This window comes from Rhamphochromis longiceps, linkage group LG20 (assembly GCF_057381845.1).
Source record: "Rhamphochromis longiceps isolate RC_006_pf linkage group LG20, R_longiceps_female_GT1.1, whole genome shotgun sequence".
In the NCBI taxonomy this organism is placed as follows: Eukaryota; Metazoa; Chordata; class Actinopteri; order Cichliformes; family Cichlidae; genus Rhamphochromis; species Rhamphochromis longiceps.
In genome coordinates this window covers 22,296,041-22,318,932 of record NC_140576.1, presented here as the reverse complement: position 1 = coordinate 22,318,932, position 22,892 = coordinate 22,296,041, and the positions used below count along the sequence as shown (strand labels likewise).

Below are 22,892 nucleotides of genomic sequence, written 5' to 3'. Positions count from 1 at the left end.
CTGTGAGTACTGCTAAGTGTGTGGGGTGCATTCGGTATTACTGGCTATGCAGCAAAATACATGTAAGCCTGTTGAACCAGACACAGCCACCATGAAATCCTGTTTCAGACTGGCTTACAGCGAATAACACACACAAAGGGGAGGCTGAATGTGTGTGAGAGAGACACAAAGAGGGAGAGAGAGAGCAGCAGATAAAAACAAACTAAGTGGCACAGGACTAGATGTTGACAAAAGGGTGGTCTTAATTAAATGGCAGTTAATAAGGGTCTATGTGTGATGTATTAGAGAGGATTCACACATATAAAGATGGAAAAACAGAAAAGTGGCAGGCAGAAAATTAAAAGGCTAATCTGAGTATGGCAGCATGTCATTCTTGTCCCATGGAGCGTCTCACTTTTCCAGCCTTGTGGTACTTGGCATTGGCGCTGCAGCAAAGGTGCCACTAAAGCCTTTCTAAATAGAAAATAAGTGGTGTTCTGAGTGTGAGCACAGAACTCCACAGGGAAAACTAGGGAGAAGGAATTGTACCCACAAATATCTCCCAGGCTGTGCAGATAGTTAAAATGAAACATCTCCATATGCCTCCGCCTCACCCTCCCCTCAGCAGGTCATTTTGATTACTGCAGAAACCCCTTGTTTCCACCCCTTCTCCACTTCACCAGTGATCTCCCACACAGTCATTTGCATTTTCTATCTTGGCTTTCTTCCATATCTTTCGATTTATCCTGTCACACCTGTTATTCACTTGTTTTTCTTCTTTTCCACCCCCCTGTTTCGCTTCCCTCCTTCTTTGTGGCAGCACAGAACCTCATCTAAATGCACAGCCAGTCATCAGCTCTCTACCTGCTCTGGGCATTTTTATTGGAATGAAAAAGTGCAATCATCCTTTTTCTTTCTGATACATCTCAACAAGGGTTGACACTGAATTGCTTAAATGAACCGATTCCACACTTTTCTTGCACATCTTGGTAGTACAGTGCATGAAAATCTTGATATTTCATTCACTTTTATGTGGCGTTGCTCGTTATCTTGTCCTGTCCTGCCGAAACAGAGCGCATAGACTTTCTAGTGCTTGCTCTCTTGCCTGCAGACAAGCAGACCAAGAGAGGCAGGGGAGAGGAGAGTGTAAGGAGGAGGGAGAGGGTAGCAAATGAGGTGTGGGTAAAAATTATGGGGGACTGGAAAAGAGAGCAGTGGCCCAGCCCTGGATATGGAGAGAAAGAGGGTGGGGGAGAGACAGAGGAAGAAAGAGATTATACAGTGTAAAACCAGAAGATGCAGTTTTAGTAGTAGTGCGACGTGCAGATCAGTAAGCTCCTTCACCGCTGGGGAACAACCGCCTTTTGTTTCTCCCCCTCCACTGCAGTGGGGGGGTGCATTTATCGTCTTGCCCAGGGGGAGACGCCAAGAAGTATCCTCCAATCAGCCTTTAATGATTTCTCTCATCTTGTGAGGCTGCTGACGGTGATGTATCACTGACCTGAGACTAGCGCTGCACTCTGCACAACACTCTAACCACCCGGAATACTCGCCATGGTTTTTATTTCTTTTCTTACAAATAAATATCCTCCAGTGGATGTTTCAAAGGGAAAGACCAGTGGACAAAAGAAGGATTAAAATGGACTTACTGACTGATGTTCTTGAATTTCCTGCAGCACACTGAAGATGGACTAACTTTGACACAAGCACAGGACATATATTTTTACACCCACCACTCTAACAGAAAGGCTGCGTTTGTCACAGCGTGCCATGCCATATTTTATTCTGAAAGCATGGCAGGCTGGGAAACATCCTAAACACTCAACTGCAACAATCATGTAGGACTGACACTCAGGTAGAGGTAGATGATGATGCTGAGCAGGAGGTGGAAAGACTGGGTGACAGTTGGAACTGGCTTGCCTGCTGAGCCTGTCTAGCACTTCACTATAGGTTGATTGGCCGTCTGATCTCGAGAGTTCGACTATCAGGTTGTTTCTCCCAAGTTATCATGCGGTTCATTGAGTGTATTTAGCTTTCCTCTGTGCTTGTGTGAGTGAGGATGCCACTTGGTGTGTGTGTGTGTGGAGTTTGGGATTACACAGCCTCTGGAAAGAATACAGGTGTAGCAGACCTTGAATAAAGATTAGCAGCTGTAACACCTTGTCACTGGCAGCAGACAGCGCGATGGTACTTTGAGACAAGACTTTCAAACTATGACCTCTTGCTGGAGGATTAATGATAATGCTCTGAGTAATATGATGACACTTAAAGGGCAAAGGAGGAGACAGGAATATGGCATATTCTAATTCTAGTTTTCTTTGAAGGAGGCAGACTGAGGCTAATCCTAAAGCAAACGGGAATTTCAATTCATATTTAAATTCAGTGAGACAGTTTACAACAGCTTTATTTGAAGAGTTAAAAGTAAAGCATCAGAATTAGTAACAGTGCAGAGCATGTCTGCAAATTCCTAAGAAATAAGGTGCCTTTCTAAATGAATTAATTGGATATGTAGGATGAACATTGGTGGTACTTGTCATAAAGAACCTTGAGCTCAACAACAACCCACCCAGCACAAAATCCAGCTGATCAATGAATCAGTTTTGTATTGATTTCCCAACACAGACTGGATAGGAGGTGTCAGTAATTATAATCAATCAGTGGGTCCAACCCATGAGCAGTTAGGTATAGTCCTGAGTATGGTTTAGCTGAATATGAGTGGTTAATAACTGGTCATGACTTCTGACAACAGATCAGATAAATGCTGCAATTTGCTGTAACAATCTGCAAACTTTACAGTTTCTGTATGTTTTATTTGTTTGTATTGTTTGGAGAAGCTTTCTGAAAAATGACAGTTTTGCTGATAGTTACAGGAAAATTGGCACTCCCTCCGTGCAGTAAAGCTTGTAGTTGAAAGAATCGTGTCTTGTTTCCTGTCTTGATGTGTCTGTAGGTGTGCTTGTCTTTAGGTTGTTGTCTGTGGCATGCAGCTTATCTTAGCTGCACAGCAAGGGCTTAGAGATCCAGGCTACTGGCATAACGGGCACCACCCAACCTGCCCCACCTCCCTACTCTGTGCATTTCAATAGATTTAAATTATGAAATTACTTTAAACACGCATTGATCGTTAAGTGGAGGATCAGAATAGGTAAAGAGGGTTCTAAAAAGACACTGAGGAGGCTAAATTATCTCAGCAGCCACACTCAGCAGTCCTGGAAAGAGAGAAAGAGTGTAGTAGATGGGAAGCTCCAAGTGGCAGCGATGATAGCAGAAGGAAAAAACAAAACTGAGGCAAATTCTTTGATAGCTGCATTGTTTGCATCTAACGGGCTCAAAGAGCATTTTTGAAAATGTGCTTTTTGGAAGTTTAGTTCTTTGAGTGAAAAAGACTCAGGAACAGCGTGGGAGAGTTCAGCGAGAGTTCTTCTGGGAAAACTTTATCTTTTAGTGCAGTTTTTCAAACTAAAAAGCCACTGTAGCAATTTACAGCAAGCTTTCCGTGTGATCGTTTTTGAAAAGTTACTGGATAAGCACAACATTTTATGCCTGATCTACTGAATGACACACAAACCAGCAGGACTCTTGAAGCACATCTTTTCCACAGATCCAGCCAAAAATCCTTCCTGATCTACAACAAGCACACAAACTTAAACAAGACACATTTCTGCTTGCCATGGAAACAGAAACTAACACGTGGGCTCGCTGCTCTGAAACTATCTCCACGTTTAAATTTACTCTGGATTACAACACTTGAGCTGCAAACAGCACGGAAGAGAAGCGAACAGTGACACAGCCAATTAAACTGTGTTCTTCCCAGCCAGGGATGTGTTGTGTGTTACTCTGAGGACAACCCTGCGAATGAGGGTGGGGCTCTCCCACTGCCATAGACAAAGACCGCACAAAAAATCCTGGTGTGAGCGTTGGTCATCTGGGGCAGTTGTGGGACCCGCACAGCCACGATGGGGTGCAACATGTGTGTGGTCCAAAAACCTGAGGAACAATACAGGGTCATGTTCCAGGTGAGCTGTCTGTCTCCTCTCCTCTCTTTGTCCTTTGACTTTCTTGAATTTCTTTCTTCGTGAGTCTTCAAGCGGAAGTGTTTGCGTGTGTCCCCAAAGTATTCTTTGTTATTCTCTCCCAACTTGTTATTTTCCTTACAGTGAAGCTGCTGCACAGGTCACAACCACCTTTCTCAGAAATCAGCAGACGCTCAACATTTCTTGCCAACAATTTAACTAAACCATTTACACACCCAAAAAAACAACACAAAAAACTGTTTTGAATCCCAAATAAATTTTGCATAAATGAGCCACGCTGATTAAAACAACAAAAATAAAATCCATAGAGTCAGCTCATGACATTAGCTCTAAATTATGTGCATAGAAAGATGTTAATGACATGTTGGCCACAGTTATTTAAACTGAAGCAAATGTAAAGGATAATAAATATCTCTAATTAGTAAATCAAAACACAACGTTAGCACCACATCACCATTTCTTCCTTCACCAACCTGATTTATATTGGTTATATTGATCGGGTCATAATGTGATTAATGAATATAGGGTGTGTGTGTACCTAATATATTAAGATCTTACAATGTCTCTGTGTTTCTGAGTGGGGAAAGATCAGGAGCCTATTCGGGCTTTTTAGGCTATGTAAGTATATTCAAATTAATTGTTATAAAATACAGCTACACAGATTTGTATCTATGCATTTTTATTTAATAACTTTCCAAAAAAGTGTGTTTACCTGTCCAGGTACTGCAGATGAAAATCAGCTCGTATTTAATAAATAGTTTTTTTTCCTCCTGCAGTATAATTTGTATCTTCCTCATATGTTTTCCCACGTTCTTTAAAAATTGTCTGATTATACTCATTACTTCTAAATAGAATTTGTTTAAAACCTTCAACTGTTACCCTCCTTTTCTCATTTACCTACTTGTAAGTTTTTTCAGTGCTGGAAATGATAAGCTGAATGCAGGAAAATTACAAGATAACAGTTGTGAAGTTACACTGTAAGTCATGGTATGTGCTATAAAAGGCTATTTGTCCTTGACAAATAAAGAAATGAATAAAACTAGTTGCAAATAAACATCAATAAATAAAGTTAATTACGTGAATCAGCCCGACTGATGCAAACTCAAAGTCATAACCTGCTTTTTCTTCTCTCCTCCGTTTTATGGATTTTTATACATGTATAAATTAGCCTAGTACCTCTTGAACAAGCCTGCTAATTGATGTATTGGAATAGTCATCTAGTGACAATAATACTGATAATTATGATAATGGTACTTCACAGTGATTACGATGATATGATCTGAGAGAACAGGGTACCACTGCATGAGATGGAGAGATAGGCTGGCACAGACAAAGTAGCCTTGTGGTGCAGAGCCACAGAGGCATGAGGATGGATGGGTTGTTAAACTGGGCTAAAGTGTTGTGAGAGAGAGGGGTTGCCACGGTTACAGCTTCAGCACCACCTGCCAACTGGGACCACAGACTGAATGTGAGTAAGCTCATCTGGCTGTGCAGTGCCTAAAAGAAGCTGCTGCTCCGCAACGCCGTGATGCATGCGGTGACCGAAAAGAGGTCCCATGCTTACTAAGCATGAAAAATGCTCGGCACACATAGCTATGGAGTGCAACACTTGTAGTATCTGTGGCACCAGAAGCCTCAGCTGAAACTCTATTGCCTGCTGAAGTCGGGGTGTAAGCCAGTTAACTGAGTTGCATCTGGTGCCAAAGGCAATGCCAAGAGAGAGGAAAACAGGAAGAGAGCCCAAACAGAAGCATAGTTATGTGTCAAAGAGGGAGTCCAAGCATGTGAATGAAAGCGTCTGGGAAAGCCTGACTGTCTTTTCTCCCCGCTGCTTGTCCTTAGATGTCAAAAGTAATTGATTTGAACACTTCAGGGAGCAGGGGCGAATATAGAGGTTTGAGTGACTTCACAAATCCCCAGGGTGGAGGGTGAGGGGTGATGAGGTAGCGTGCACAGTTTGGTATGTGATCATAAATTCAGAGCATGGGTGGATCATTCCACAATCAGTGACCTTACCTAACAAGAGTCAGCAATAACGACACTGACTGCATGCAGGTCAGCATTGTGGCAAGTAGAAAACACATAATTTCATTAATCGGGTGATTGTGAAGTCAACTGTACTCGAGGGTTGTGTCAGACATAGGCATCTGTCAAGGTTTGTCATCCCAGAGTCCATTCAGCTTGATCAGACACCTGCACGTGCCTTCCAGACGGGTGTGGTGAGGAGTGGAGTGAAGAGTGACAGCCGTGAAAATAGGGTGTATGATTTGGAGCAGGCAGAAGACTTGTCATGTTGCAGAGAAAGATGCTTTCTCTGCACCCAAAAGTATTGAGGTGGTGAGACAGCAAGACTACATACAGTGTGGTCTATTAAACATGAAAAACAAGTATGAGACAAGAGAGCGAACGCAGATGGGGTATCAAAGCGGAGCCAAAGCCCTTGGCTTAGAGAGGCTGATCGCTACAAGTGCAATCAGAATATTATGAACACTAGAAGTCTCATAAAAGAAGCACGAGCTGGTTTGTGCTAAACTGCTAAAAAAAAAAAAAAAAAAGTAAAACACTTAAGAAGCAAAAAAAAGCAACAGGAAGGTGATCAGAAACCTGCTTCTCTACACAAAATTCAATCAAGGTTATTTTACGGTAACGATAACTGAAAAAGCAAATCTTGCTGTGCAGATGGCTGAATAATCCAAAGATCACGCCAAGCAAAAAATTGAGGTACACGGCACTTAATCATTAAAAAAAAATCATAAAAGAGAAACATAATTACACTTGCACCCCACATTTCCTGGCTTTCCACGCTATTCATTTTCCCTTTAGAGGGAAGCGGCTTTGAGCTGTTTTCCTTAACTAACATGTATAATTATACCTTCAAATTAGATGCAGTCTACTGAGTAACTGAGTCTGTCTTTAGACAATAAATACAGCGTTAAACAGCTTACAGCTACATCGCGCTCTAAAACCAGCCTGTTAAATCTGACTATATCAAAACACTTGCTTCTCTTGCCAAAGGAATAAAACTCATGCATTATACATTGGGCCTCTGCTACACATACGCTGCATACTGGTGGTTGGTACACACCCATTGGCATGTTTCTAATCAATACTGCGTCCTACAGCCACAAGTAAGAAGAAATATTTCGGTTCACTTGATGAATCGCAGAGCTGCAGGCAGATATGAATATTACCAACCATTTTTTAAGCAGCATTTTATTTTACATACATTTTACAGAGTACCTGATCCACACACTCAGCAAACCTATTCCTCCCCTCTGAGCCCTTCAGCCGCTCCCTTCTTTTCCTCTCCCGTCACTGTAAAGCAGGAGGCTGTTTCCATGGCAACCCGCGTCATTAAACGGACCTGATGTGCTTTCATTCACGGTGACAAGAAGAAACATGCTGACACTGGCAAGAAGCAAACACATCAGAATCGATACATACCAATGACCAGCTGATAAAGCTGGATAAGTGCACAGAGGCAATCACACCCAGCCGGTGCACCCCGGTGTGTGTGAATGACAAAGGCAGCCGCATGCTGGCACATGTGGACAGAATAAAGACACATCTGACAGTATACTGTAACATGATTTACTACAGAAGTATTTCAACAGCATGCTGTACTGCAGTGCTATCATATTGGAGTTATGATATCATTCACCGATTATATAATTTTTCTTTATTTACACCTTTTCCTATAAATACTTTAATTGAATTGGTTAAAATACTATTTTATTCTATCTAACATCTTAAAACTGGCGAGAAATTGTTTACAGCACATTATAAAGTAGTCAAATATAAGGTGAAGTGCTGCTTCTATAAATCCTACCTAAACAATTTAAACTCAGTTGTCTCATATAGCCATTCGTTATATGTTTATACACCAACATCCTGTTCACAGGAAGAGCTAAAGATATTGACAAGTACATCAAAATGAGCAGATGGAGAGTGCATTTTTCTGCCAAGACTGTCAGTTCCCTCCTTCCCACGAATGGGTTTAGTCCCTGGATCAACAAGAATAACTGGATCCCTCTAAGCCTGTCATTTTTTCTTAAGATAATCAAAATGATGTGTCTCGATTTTTCTTATTTTAATTTGATATGTATTTGTGAAAAAATGACAAGAAATGAGGACTGCGATGATTGACAATATCAGTATCAGTTCAGTGACCGTGATAATGATGTTACGGCAATGTCGAAAGAAAAGAAAATAATGATATCAGTCAAATTCTGGTGTTTTCTGGTCAATTAAACACAAAATACAATTGCAGGAGACAGTCTTTAACAATACCCATACAGTCACTCAGTTATTTAGAATAATATCAGAATAATAGATGAATGACTGGAATCATTTCCATGTTATTTATTTATTAGATGGCATTTCAGCTTTTAAATATCACAGTTACACATTTTCTGTATTAGTAATCATGAAACTGGTGTGTGGAAAATGTCCAATTTGGCCTATCTCACAGTGGCAATCCAAATCCAGATTCGGATATGGATCATTTCCAAAAGTTAATCACTTCTAAGTTGGGTCCCAGCTGTGATAAGATTTTCATGAGTAATTGTGCAAACTAACAGATAAACCGAACGATCACATAACCTTCTTGGCATCAGTATGACTGTGTTTCTATGTAACCCTAACAGTGTGTTAGAAATAATTGAAGCATCAACTGGAGCAAAAAGGAAAAGACAAACAGGTAATTTAAAGGAGTTAAATAGACTGCCTGACAGACTGTTTGTTACCTTCTCAAGTGTCAGCTGTCTGTAATGCCAAAGGTGTGTTTGTCTATGCCCAATCTATGTATCTACCTAAGCATTTAAAGCAATTTGTGAATCCATCCATTCTCTTCTGCTTATCCTTGCGATGATCAATGTGTGAATACTTTGTCAAATCGATATCTTCTCAGTGTTATCACTTTATAATAAGACAACCACTCCAGGCTTGTCTACTTAAATTAGCTCGGTGATATCAAACAATCGGGGTTATATCTGGAGTAGGTCAGCTCTGTCTCCAGATTAATTGATTTTCTGAGGTGACTGGTGCAGCTTTCAAAGCATGGGAGGATGAGAAAAATCAATTACCAAACAAGTCAGAATTCAATAAGTCGGGGGTGGTTGGTGCAGGTATCGTTCATGCATGCTCCTGCATAAACACTATGGAAATGCAAATGAACACAAGCTTGGAAAAACATTTGTTGATGCTGAGAAGAAAAGCTTAAAGGCTGCACTTTAGATTAAGATTGATCTTATTTGTGTAGGGGTTTTTTAACCTACAATGAAGACTATGTGTGAGATAATGTGCATTATTGTGTAGTGAGTCATTGCCTTCCCCCTTCTTTTTCATCTCAGCCTGTTGTACCGCACATGGGATTAATTTGCTCTTTAAAGGGCTCTCGGATAAAAACTAATTATGCATCAACCACTTAGTAATTCCCCGTAAGCTCCATTGTGTGTGTGTGTTTACATGCAAGTCTCGATCGCAGTGTCAGGCTCTCTCTCTGTTTACATTTACCCGGCCAATTCTTGAAAGCTTGTTTTCTACATCTCTCCATCATCATTACACCTCTCTTCACCTCCTTTCCGCTCCTTATGTCTCGTATGCTTTGCTTTCTCCGTCTACACTTTGAACTCAGCCTCTCTTTCATCTCTATCCACAACATCCCCACCCTCCACTTCACAGCCACCGTAGATACCACCACTGCCAGCCCCCTGCTGTGAATCTCGGAGACTGTTTTTTCTGAATTTTAATATAATTTTAAATGTAAATAAACTACACAAGGAGCCTGGGGATGGGTGAGCAACAGCAGCTTTTGTTTTTTACATTTTATTTTTTTGTGAATGCATAGTTTAGCTTCTAAACCGCAAATGTACATAATGACCCAGTAACCCAGAGAAAATAGAGTACAGCATTTGGAAAGAGTGTAATGGATTGTCCATCAAGTCGGATCTGAAAAGCTGCCTAACACACAACAACGTTTACCCCGCATGAAGTCATCTTAAAAGCAATCTCAGCACCTCTCATTGATAATAAATGAGAAAGCCCCCTTTTACCCCTTCTATCAGTATTCATACCTGTCACTCATGACCATGGAGCTGACTTCTAATAGCCTCTCTCTGATCGTGAAGGGCATACAGCACAGGAACAATAGAAATGTCCTACAGTGAAAAATAGATAATGAGTTGAGTGTTGCAACAAACATAATACAAAACACACAAATTGTAGATTGTTAATTCCTTCATCACTAGTCGGTCATGCAGGGAGGAAGTGTCTTATTTGTAGTGAAGAACCTCATTAAGAAAGGCAGCAAGATTTATGGAGGAACATTAGTGAGAGGAAGGTGTACCAGCAGAAATAGATGGAAATAGAGGAGTGCGAATTGCTATCTCGAGGGAAGGGACAGAGCAGACAGAACTGCTGAGGCAGCATGGCAAAATAAATGCAGAGCCTGGAGAAAACTGGAGAGAGAAGAAGCAGGAGAGGACATGGCTTTAGATGCAGAGAACAGAAAGGAATTTGATGCTATGGAAAAACACGAAAGGTAGACCCCAAGGGATGGAGATGCAGTTGCTGTAGGAGTATGTGGGAGAACCAATGTGGGGAAGAAAAAAAGTGTGGGGAACAGGAGCCCAGTGCGGCAAGAAAGTTTTTGTGCTTGGCTGCACAGGGGAACATTGATTTGACATGCAATTACTGGAAGGGGACAAGATTTGAAAGAGGGAGTGGGCACATGAAGCAGAGTGGTAAAGATGTGGCGAGTCGCAGACAGCCAAGGTCAGTGACTGTGTACAACAAGAATGAAATTATACCAAGGCTGTCTGGCTCAGTAACATTGGTATGCACACATCTTCATTTTGCTGTCTCTCATACGGAATGACACCAAGAAAATTAAATTCATCTACATGTGATGTAAATGTCTTTAAATTAATGGTATTTTAGATTGAAATTTACAAACGTGTGACGCATTGGCTCTATGAGGCCCCAGTTGTTGAAGCAATGATAATATTCTGATCCTTATCCTTAACGGACTGCATAAAAAAGATGAACAAATCCACTGTTACAGCATCCTGTGTTTGTCATCTTGGAGTGTCTTGAAATGCGACATAATGAGCAAGGGGGTGATCTGACTGATAAACCAGCAATCTATTAGTGCCAGCGGAGGCTTGCTGTTTAGCTTAATTAGTATAGGTTCATCAGAAACCCAGCTTTAGTCTCCCATTTGACTCTAATTGAGGCCATAATATATAAAACCAAAATCACTGTATTCAGACTTAAAAATAGCAATCATGACCACAAACTGAAAATGAAGCTAAACACCTAAAACAATTATTCAGTCCTGCTTCTGGACCAAAGGGCCTGTAGTTTTTAGTTTTCACAAATGCACTAGTAATAATATGCCAGAACTGAAATACACTTATGTCTTTTAGTTTTTCTCACAGGGAAAATGGTTTTTCATTATAAATTGCTAGCATTCTGGTAATTGGTAACATGACACACTCCCTTGTTGTTTTTTTAATCATTTTCAAAAGATTACTAGATATTAGAAGTATACAGTAAAGCTAAAGTACTTGCAGAAATGCACTTCACGGTAGTATAGTCTGAAGCTATATCCATCTTTTATATACAATATATATTTTATACATAATTTTCAATAGCTAGTTAGCTTAAAGCTATTGTTAGCTTCCATGCTAGCATGCAATACCATGCAAACGTCTAGAGCCATGCCACCTTTATTTATATTTATCTTGTAAAGATCCAGAGTTTCTTGTAGTTTATTTTTGTTAAATTGATCATTTCATCATGATAATGATCCCAAACACAATGCCAACCAATAAAAGCACACTTAGATAGAAAAACACAATGGGACACTATCCTTGGATCTCAAAATTACTGAAGGAGTACGACTACGGCATTCCATCCAACGAATCTCTTTGAAGAAGCATGGAGAACTATTGCTGAAGACTACTTACATTTACTCAGATATACATGAAATATTGCTTAAGAGAGTTAAGTCTGTGTTGAAGAATAAAAGTGGTCAGACTAAATGGTGGCTTTCAGTCTCATTAGAATTGTGCAAATTATTTTGAAGAAAAAAAAAAAAAAAAAGAATTGTGCAAATTATGTTTTTCCTCATATACTGTATTTTAATACAAGCATCTTCCAATAAATCCTGCAGCTATTTCAATTTTCCTACCAAACAAAGAAATGAGGAGTGACTCAAGAATTTTGCACAGTACTATAATTGCAAATTAGAAATAAACCACTGAGTATAATGTTACCTATAATTAGTTGTTCGTCAACTAAAATATTGAAGAAATTAGGGCTATTGTTATAATAAAAGAGTACTGAAATCACATGTTGTGGGAAAGCTGAATGTATAAAATACATAACATTTCATTCTGTGGTGGTAGTCAAGCCAGTTTAGCCTGAATACTGAATGAATCTTTCTCCCTTAGGTTTGTGCAAAGCACTGCTTGGTATGATAAGGATTGTTTTGCTTTAAGTCACCTTGAAGGCAAAATCCTTGTACTGTTTCATTTTTTCTCCAGTTGTATTTTCAATAATCTTACATTTTTAATGCCCTCTCTCCGCTTTGCTGTTCGAACAGTACATGGACAGAAAGGAGAAGTTTCAAAAGCCAAAGGATATTAAAACAGCACAAGTGAATCAAAACATACACAAGCAGGAGCAGTATACTGTGGCGTATATTTGGGTCTGTTTAAGAACATAAAAGTATGCTTAATAAAATATCTGAAATACCTATGAAACATAGATATAAATGTTTTCCCGATCAAAATTCTGAAAGTGTAATTTGCTGGCAAAAAATTATGTTACGAAGGTTTTCAGTTTCATTTCCCACTCTTCTGTAAAAAGAAGGAAAATGAAACTATGTTTTCCAGATTGAAAGATTTATGCAGAGAGGAATCACCTTTATTTTGCACAGGCGAAAGATAAAAGTGTTTTGCAGACCAGAATGACTAACGTACTGTGGAAACTCCATTTGATATTTGTCAATGTTGAAGCTTAATATGCGATTTTTCTCTGCCATTACCTTTGGTCCGCTCCATTATAAGAAAAAAAAAGTTCTCAGTGACCCCTTTCCATTTTCCATCTATTCACAGTTGTAATTACTTTCTAACTTCACCATTTTCCTGATGGCTTTCTTTCTCTCCACAGAAGGGTCACATAAGCAACATGCTGTGCTCTTTTGACGCTGATGGTCGATTGAAGGTCTCAGTATTCGGCTTTTTGCTCTGTTGCTTGGTGTGATGTGTCGAAGCCTTTTATATAACTTGTTTTTACGCTTCTATGTCCCTGTATGAAGTCTACTAGCTTTGTGACACTCAAGTGTATGTTTTGAGTTTTCTGTTCACTAACTTAGTGTCAGTTTTGCTTTATTTTAGGTATCTGTAGCTGTAGTTTCCCCTCCTTCATTTCCGTCTGTGAACTAACCTTGCCCATTTAATCTAACTGCTGATATGAGTTGCTATCTTCCTCTCCTCCACTTCTTGTCATTCATATCAGCATCTTTATGGTTTGGTTTTTACTAAAATTCCGTCTCTGGTCATTTCTGCTTGCTGTTTATTTTTTGCAGCTGTGGAAAATCTACAGCTTATTTCTTCTTCCTGGAATTATTTTATTTTATTCCTCTTCCTCCTCTCATTTTGCTCTTCCACTATTGAATTGTGATGTTTGTTGTTGTTGTTTTTTTTCAGGTGAATGGGAAGGAGTTGACACGTCTGTCGGGGGATCCCACCCTGGACATACGGGACCCTGTGCTATCCAGCATACTGAGGAGGGGGGCCCGCAGACGGGCGGGCTTAGCAGGAGCTCCTGGAGGCCAAGTGCCAGTGACCATGGGCATGGCCGACTGTGTGGACAGCTGCACCCAAACAGACATCAGCTTCCAGCATATGTTGACTCTGGGCAAGAGCAGCCAGCATCCCTGTGGAGCTCCACCCCCACCCGACCCGCCACCATCCCCTCCTCTGCCTCCACTCCTGGAACCATATCTACTCAATGAACTGTGAGTGGGAGCAGTTTAATTGGATTCTGCAGCATGTCCAACCATCAGACCAGAACTCACCTGCTGTGCTATCCCATGCCATTCTGTTCACACATTTGAAGTCGGTAGCTGCCCCAATTACTCAAATATTTCATGAATTTTCTCATCCTCAGCTTTATAGAGCCTGTATACTATGACCCCACAGACTACTTCGACATCAACCAGCATGAAGTGGACAGGCAGGATGAGCTGGAATATGAGGTGAGAGCCTATTAGCTACCTCAAAACTCTAGTACAGAAAGCTGATCCCCACTTCCTGTCTGACATTCGTTAACTTTCTTCTAACTACATCAGGAGGTGGAGTTGCACAAGTCTCGACAGCAGGATAAACTGGGTCTGACAGTGTGTTACAGAACTGATGAGGAGGAGGACCTTGGGATCTATGTAGGCGAGGTGAAGACAGTATCATGAATGTTAAAACTTTATCAGTAGTTCAAAAAAGTAGTTCCCATTTGTTCATAATTCCAGCCGTTATCGTTTTAGGTGAACCCCAACAGTATAGCTGCAATGGATGGTCGTATCCGCAAAGGGGATCGAATACTACAGGTAGAGGTTTTCTAAGCTAAGGTTCCTTTTCTATGCCATTACTTTATGTAATATTAATGCCTAAATCTGAAGTCTTAGATAACCCCCTGGACCACATCCTGTGTGCCTCATTTCAAAAGAATTTGCTAATAGCGCCACATTTAAGATGAATTCTTCTTGAATATTATTTCCTATGCTATTAAACTACAGAGAGGTTTTTTCAGTAGCTTAATAAAGAAACCCATTTTCCTGAACTGTGCACTTTAATTCAATCTAACATTGGTATTAAGGCTCTTACATTATCTGACATTATTCTCTCCTTTCACTGTCAGATAAATGGAGTGGACATCCAGAACAGAGAGGAGGCGGTAGCTATTCTCACCAGAGAGGACAGCACTAATGTATCCCTGCTTCTCGCACGACCCGAGATAGAGGTGAGGAAATTGGAGATGCAGTTTTTAGGGGAAAATGCTACAAAATTCAGTCAAAATACCCAGCGGAAAAATGCACTGTTCTCCCTTTATCTCCCTTTTTGAGCAGCAGCAAATTTGTTTGCTTGGATATAGGTGATACTACAGACATTACATTAACATTTAGTTACAAAAATGAAAGGTAATTTAGACACAAGAACAAATAAAAGAAGAGATAGAAAACAAAAGGAATAACTTGGCGTTGTGCTTTAGTGTTTCAGGAGGCAGAAAAGCAAAGGGGTGCAAAAACACGATGAGAACACAGATAACATGAAGGGAGAGACAAAGACAAATAGTGCTTGTACTCGCAGTGCTAACGTGGCACCACTTTGTTTCACTCAAGGTCACTCTTCCAGCAGATATGGGGGCACTGTAACACACATCAGACGGCCCTGAATAACATACCTCTGCCAAATTACTTGTAAAACCACAACACGTGTCGACCCGCTCAAATGGATTTTTCATTGCAAAGCTTCACAAGAACGCGCTTCATATGGAGGCAGGCAAAATATGTGAGAAAGCAAAAAATTTGTATGCGGTCTGAGTTTTAGTGCAGATTTAAAAGGCACTCATTAAAATGGTTTAAGCCAAACACACACACAAACAGCCTGTCCTCTGTTTAAATGCGTCCTTGTCTTAGAGCACAAGCACTGGCTGTGAAAGGCTGACAAGATTTATATTGCTAAGGCATTGTCCCACATTAGGATTCAAGTGAGAGAGGGAGAATCATCAGAGGGAAATGCACAAGCAGAGATTAAAGAGATCTGTTGCCCTGTGGGAGAAAGAAGGAGAACTGAAGGGGTTTGCCAAAGAATGAGAATGAAAACGAACCTAATCAATAGCTCGCCTCACGGTCTGCATGCAGTTCACATTCAAATCAAACCAATTAGGCAAAGAGGAGGAGGAGTGAATTGTTTACTAATTTGAGACCAAGTATTTGAAATATAACTAATTAGCTTTTGAGGGGGTGCCAATCAAGTCTGCAAATTAAACAGATTAGAAAAGACAACACCTCTTTATGAATTTAAATTCTCATTAATTTCTAAAGACTGGATCACTCTCATCCACTAATGCTGATACTTACATATCATCAAATCACTTTTATTTTCTTTTTGGCACCTAGTCCTCTCAGATTTTTTGTTTGTTGTTTTCTGTAGAGACATATTGGTAAATGGAAATCAAATGTATTTTTGAGTGTAAAAATCTTACAGACCACTGGCTCCATCTAGTGACACAAAAGGACTCAGTTCAGACATCCACTGTAGTCGAAATTAAAGCTGCTTTTATCAGTACTGCTAAGATAAAAATTGGTCCAAATTTCCACAAAAATTCCACAAATTTTCAAGGTTCTTTTTTTTTTTCATGTATTTTCAACTCTAAAACACTATTTTAAGGCTAATAATTCAACAGCAAGTTCATAAAGGCAGTAAAGTTTAGCCGCTGAAGTACACCTTTGGTTGGAGGCCAGATTAAAAGGAGAGTAAGTCTGAACTGGAGTCACGGATCTTGTTTTCCTGTGTCTGTTACCCGTATAAATAAGCAACTGCCTCCTTCACAGTCTACTACCTTTGATGTTGTTAAGCTGCTTTAAACTCACCTTACACTGTCTGTGTAAAATACACACAAATCGACACCCTTGCTATTCTCAAAAGGTTATTCTTTCTAAGATCAAGGGACTGAAACTAAACTGGTCAGGACGTTATGTAAGCTTTATTTAGGCCAGTATTTAAACTTAAATCATTGATCAGACTGTTATTATCAGACTTTTGGGTTATTTAAATACTGAAAACATGTCTCAGCCGAAACGGAAATTATTTTTCTTTTGTAGACATGAGTCGGGTTTCTTTCTTTGTTTTTTACTGTATTACATCGATGCCATTTTAATTGTGACATTCCTTTCCTTTACACATGCTTTGTCTTAGTCAGATCGTTCATAACCATACCATCACCCACCTCAACTATACAGTTGACATAGTTAATATTAAACGTTAAATGCTGGCTTGTCTCAAAACCCTCTGAAGTTAAATAATGATACATTTGATTTATTAGTGATTGATCTAAACATTTCCACAGTTCTGTCTCAAAAATGTAAAGCTGTCTACTTGTAACCTGGGAGGGATTTTTGACAGGTCTGTGTTGATGCTCAAGTAAAAACCATTATACAGTCATTATATCATTTTTGTCCATTAATGATTTCCACAAGGCTGCATTTTTTTCCTGACTTGATTAGTGGAATACTCTTTAGTCAGATCTCATGTCACCGAGTCACCAGGTGATTCAGAACGGCATTGCCCAGATTTTAACTGCCATCAAGAAATATGAACATATTATGACCGTATACCTGCTGAATTTCATATTGTATGTAAAAACTTACCATTGACTTTTACGATACCCATTCTTTGATTTGACCAACTTCCAAATGAATAATTTTCCTGTGTTTTTTGTCTCTTCAACAACGAACAACTGCCATCATCAACTGGTGCTGGATACACCTTTTACCTGTTAGAATGACAACCAGCTGGATCCAGATGAGCTGGAGCTGGAGCCATTAGACAATGCTGTCCACCTGGCCAGCTGTCATAGTGTGAAGAACAGCCCTTCTGTTCTGGGTGCAGGACCTGGAGGTTTTGCAGGTGTTCTACCCAGCCACAGTCATTCACTGAACAGGGATTCCCCCAGTTTGCTTCAGACAGTGCTGAGCAATAGCCAGGAGCTAGACAGTGGGGTGGGTCGTACAGATGAAAGCACACGCTATGAGGAGTCTTCAGAGCATGACCTTCTGGGAGACGACCACACTAGTGCCTCCAATACGAATGCAACCAACACACCAGGCAGCATGCGCAAATTTTTCTCCAGCCGAGGGGAAACTCCACCCTTGCTGCATTCCCAGGACCTCCAGTTTAGCACGGACTCCCTTTTAGGTCTGGAATCTGTTAATGGAGGCGGCTTGGAACAGGGGGAACGTTTGGAAAGGCCCTACAAGGCAGATCCTGTGAGGATGATGATGCCTGGGCTGACTGAGGAGGAGTGTGAGAGGTACAAAGAGCTGCTGGAAATCAAGTGTTACTATGAAAAGAACAGTAATGCTCTAACGTTACTGGGAGGTCAGGGGCCAGCACAAGAGGAAGGGGGTGTCTCACTGGATGTGAACAGGAATGAAAGTCTGACACAGCATGAGATGGCTCTCCTAGAAGAGGAACTGCGCCACTTGGAATTCAAGTGTCGCAACATCCTGAGGGCACAGAAAATGCAGCAGCTAAGGGAGCGATGCCTGAAGGCTTGGCCTCTAGAGGAAAAGAATGGGGCAAGTGTAGGGGCTGGAGCAGGAGCTGGACGCTTGGACATTAATGGTACTTTGGTCAGCGAGGAATCCTGTCACCATGCTCTTTCAGATATCAACGAGCTTCCCGAGAGGGAGCGCTCAGACAAAGATAGCACGAGTGCCTACAACACTGGAGGGGAAAGTTGCAGGAGTACCCCTCTTGCCAATGAACAGTACCCTTCACATTCCACACAGAGTCTGGAGGGAGGAGAGTGTCTTCACTCAGCAGGTATGCAGACTCCAGCGTCCACTCGGCAGAGAGAGAGAGGAACCAGAGGGGACGGAATACAAGAAAACTTAAACCAACCCTATTCTCCCCACGCTCACAGGCGAGGGGCTGAAGCAAAGACTTCCAGCCCTGGTGCAAAGGTTAGGTCCCTGTCCAGAGATGGGGGAACCAGGAGGGGCTCAGATGGAGGAGTGAGACGTAATCCCAAAGCTAACGGAATGGCTGACAGGGGTGGTGGACGCAGTGCAGAAAACAGCCCTTATTTGTCTCGCCGTCAGACTGAAACACAGCCGCCTCAACGCTACCTGAGCTGCATGCAGCTGAGGTCCCCCTCCACCTCTGAGCAGCTGGGTGGACTAAGAAATGCTCCCAAAGAGGGCATCATAGATAATGGAGGCGATGCAAGCCCAATGAGCTTGGGTAGCACATGCAAAGATGTTACCCAGGCCCCAGGTGCTGCATCCTTACCCCTGTCTCCTCCACTGCTGCCTGCCTCCCCTCGAATGGAGTGGAAGGTGAAGATTCGCAGCGATGGCACGCGCTACGTGGCCAAGCGGCCTGTGAGGGATCGCCTCCTGAAGGCACGCGCCATGAAGATCAGAGAAGAGCGCAGCGGCATGACAACAGACGACGACGCTGTAAGCGAAATGAAAATGGGACGTTATTGGAGCAAAGAAGAACGCAAGCAGCAGCTGCTGAAGGCCCGAGAGCAGCGGCGGCGCAGAGAGTTCATGATGCAGAGCCGCCTCGACTGTCTGAGAGAGCGTGAGAGGGAGCAGGGAAGCAGCGGAGGAGGACAGCAGGGAACCGAACAACAGCAAGAACCAACTTCAATCCTGGAGTTGTGTCACCGCAGGAGCATGAAGAAGCGGAGTCGCAAAATCCTGGACAATTGGATCACTATACAGGAGCTACTGGCTCATGGAACCAGGTCTGCGGATGGGAAGAAAGTCTATAACCCCCTGCTGTCTGTCACCACAGTCTGAGGAAAGAAATGATCAGAGAGTGAGGGCAGAGAGTTAGGAATATAAGAAAGTGCCAAAGTGTTTTACTTTCAGGATGAGCAGCTTCAGTAAACCATGGCACAAATGTTAATCTGCAGAGATGCAGCAACACAAATTCATGATGGTAAATGACTGTAATGATTACAAAACCTTACACCTGAGTTCAAAATCCAAAAGGAAAACTGTCACATTCTGTGTCTAGAAAAACACGCAGTAAAAATGTTGTCGAAATGATCATTCATTGAAGAAATGAACTCGAAGACCACAAATGCAATGCATTTTAAATACACTGTAGCAGACCTATAGACCTAAAAGACACAGAATTAAGTAAACAAAACGATGTCTGCTGTCAGGGATTGAACCACCTGCTGTTTAACAACTAGAAACTATTTTATGATCGAAAGAATGCAGAAAAATCAAAAGTGAAGCCAAGAGCCATGCAGCTGTGAAATAAGATGAGTTAAAGTCACTTCTGTGCCATAAAACTGAACATTTAGTGTCCACAGAGGACTTCTCATTAAGCACACCTTCAAAAGAACATTTTGTGCCAGTTTATGTCGTTACAATTTCCTACATTCTTGAAGTGTTCATGTACAAATGCCTCTTTGTTTTTGTCATAAGAAAGCCAACATCTTCAGCTGATCACAGATGCTTCTTGGTCATGAGGAGCTGAGCGGTGCCTTCCTTTCGGGCAGACTTGACTGTATATAGCACATTTTTCAATGATACAAAAAAAAAATAAAAATCTAGAGGAAAAAAATAAACGGTGATGCACAAAGCAGCCTAATTACCGTTTTTCCAAAAAGAAACACTGTATCATACAAGCACATTAATCATTTGATAGCGTTTCATGCAAAACTAGACCAATACATTTTGGTTAGTATGCAGTATAGTTTATCTTAATGCTGACTGTGATCAAGGCTATTGCAATGCAAAATAAAGTTGAAAAAAATTCCTGTTAATTTGGTCTACTTGAATTGCAATCATAGCCAAGGATGGGACGACTAATTTCCTAACTTATGTAAACTAAAGCTAATTTTTCATCTGGCTTATATGCATGTTTGATATTAAGACAGAAATGTTCTTTTTTTCATGTTCTTTAAAATTGAAGGCCTTTAACATAATGTAATTGTGGATGTGTCTTTCTATGACTTTGCTCAAAATCCTAGCATAGAAAAAAGAAAACATGGTGTACTCGTCTGTTCAATATTGTGAAATCCAGTGTCTGTCATTTTACAGTGAAAGCTTTTCTAAATAAATGCTGTGATCATCTTACTAATCATTTGAGAAGTCTGTCCATCCTTATCCTCATCTAAACAACCTTTCATCCAATAAATAAATTAAAATGAATATAATAATAATAATAATAATACAAAGCATTGTGTTAATGGAACTAGAGCATTAAGGCGAAACTTTCTCATGTGTTTTAGCATAGTCAGCATACTGTTCATGTTTTAATTCAGTAGTTCAAAACTGGACCCTTTTCTTATATTACTCATCTCAAGTATGGACCCTTCCACACATATATGGCAGTATGTAGTTCACATGTTTGAACTATAGGCAAAAATAAAGGGTAAATGAATAATGACACGCTAACCTATAAAAATTTGTATTTAGCAGTTGTTTAAATGAACTAATGATGAAGTGAGGAAGCCTGCTCCAAAGTTCAGGTGACAAAGCCTGAAAAGCATGGTTAATAGACCCGGACCAGATGATCGGAGAGAAGGAATAAGCTATAATAAGGTCTCAGTTGCTCTGCTACACACAGGAGTGTGGCCAAGTAGAGTTTTATATTTTGCCGTGGAAGACCCGAAGTCTTCCACGGCATGCATTTTTAATTTCCCTTTGATATTTGGGCTGATTCGGATGATCGATAGATTTTTTTGTTTTCTACACAATTTTTGTTTGTAAGAAAACTCAGCCACATATGAGGATATTTGTTTAAAATTTTGATAGAACAGTAACGGTATAATGTCCTCGTAAGTGGATATCAGGCCCTTGTAGAGCAAAATTGAGTATTTTGGTCTTATTAATGCAAAATGTGATGTCCACATATGTGGATGCCAGGTCCTAGGAGGTTAATTTATAACATTTGAAAATGCATTCAAAATTTCACTGGAAGCCAATAAAGGGACGCACGAAGAGGAGTGAGATTTCAAAATTATTTGGTGCCATTAAAGGTTTGATTTTTGCTTTGTTTCTTATGGAAGAAACAAGACTTATATGGAGCAAATATGATATGAAGACATTCAATAACATTCAGTTCAACCAAACAAGTTTGTGCTTTGGTTAATGATATTACATGATGATTCTATGGCATTTACATAAAGTGGCTTGAGGAAACTGTTGTTGCTGAATTAGAAAAACCCCGTCACATAACCTCCCATGAGCAAGCACCTGGTGATAGTGGGATGAATAAACTCACTTTGAAGAGTAAGAAACATCAGACAGGACCAGGGGAGGGGACGGGCTCCCTTCAGGAGATCCAATTAGTAATGGCAATAACAATGAAGATCCACTTCAAAGAAAAGTTTCAATTTGAATATTAAATTTCTCATACTATAATGCACTCACTATGCAGTGGTGGCAGTACTGCATATGTACTATTTTTATTCTTTATCCTGCTGCTGTAACACAGTATGAGTGGAAAAACCATCAGAGCCATCGCTCATTCTGAAGGTCTTCGACTCAAATTGGTTTTCACAAAAGGAAAGTTAGAAATAGTCAGTGTTATATACTGACTGTGGTGCAGTAGTCAGCTCTGCCACACAGCAAGAAGATTCTAGGTTCAAATCCAGCCACCTGGGTCCTTTCTGAAAACGGGGCACTTGCATGGTCTACCCAGATCTGCACAGGCTCTCTCCAGATACTCCAGTTAGTGTTAATGGTTAATTAGCAATAGATGTGCATGTGAGCATCTGTCTTTCTCCTCTGTTACCTGCCTCTCTTCCCATGACTGCTGGGTTCAATCTCCTAATAATTTGTTCATTCGCAGACATTTCTGAACAAGCACAAAAACACATGTAGTGAATGTGAATCCTTACAGCAGTTCTTCCATAATAATAACTTAATCAGTGTGTTTAACTACATTTATAGGAAATCTATATGTTACAGCTACAAAATAATAATAATAATAATAATAATAATAATAATAATAATAATAATAAACAGGCTTAATTCTCTCCAGATAGAACTGAAAATGTTGTTGGTCGGCACTTATGTGTAAATCTTTTCCCAAAAACAAAATACCATCTCTATATATA

At 40.6% G+C, this 22,892-nt stretch overlaps 1 protein-coding gene across 2 annotated transcripts; it reads left to right on the top strand.

Moving 5' to 3' along the window:
* The first annotated feature begins 1,348 nt into the window (after positions 1-1,348).
* LOC146645294 (PDZ domain-containing protein 4-like) lies at positions 1,349-20,887 on the top strand. Of its 2 annotated transcripts, XM_085394564.1 has the most exons (8): positions 1,349-3,995; positions 13,191-13,244; positions 13,730-14,040; positions 14,193-14,280; positions 14,374-14,472; positions 14,563-14,625; positions 14,937-15,038; positions 17,581-20,887. In XM_085394564.1, the coding sequence occupies exons 1-8, from the start codon at positions 3,936-3,938 to the stop codon at positions 19,609-19,611; spliced, it is 2,808 nt and encodes a 935-aa protein (XP_085250690.1). In that variant the 5' UTR covers positions 1,349-3,935; the 3' UTR covers positions 19,612-20,887. The 2 variants fall into 2 exon arrangements, with proteins under 2 accessions (XP_085250690.1, XP_085250691.1); XM_085394565.1 differs by lacking the exon at positions 13,191-13,244.
* Positions 20,888-22,892: the final 2,005 nt, after the last annotated feature.

Bases quoted from the DNA above. Each gene is read 5' to 3' on its own strand.
- LOC146645294 (XM_085394564.1), top strand. From the start codon at position 3,936: ATGGGGTGCAACATGTGTGTGGTCCAAAAACCTGAGGAACAATACAGG. The intron at 3,996-13,190 runs GTGAGCTGTCTG...TTCTCTCCACAG, and splicing joins AATACAGGGTCATGTTCCAG to AAGGGTCACATAAGCAACAT. The intron at 15,039-17,580 runs GTGAGGAAATTG...TTTACCTGTTAG, and splicing joins TCGCACGACCCGAGATAGAG to AATGACAACCAGCTGGATCC.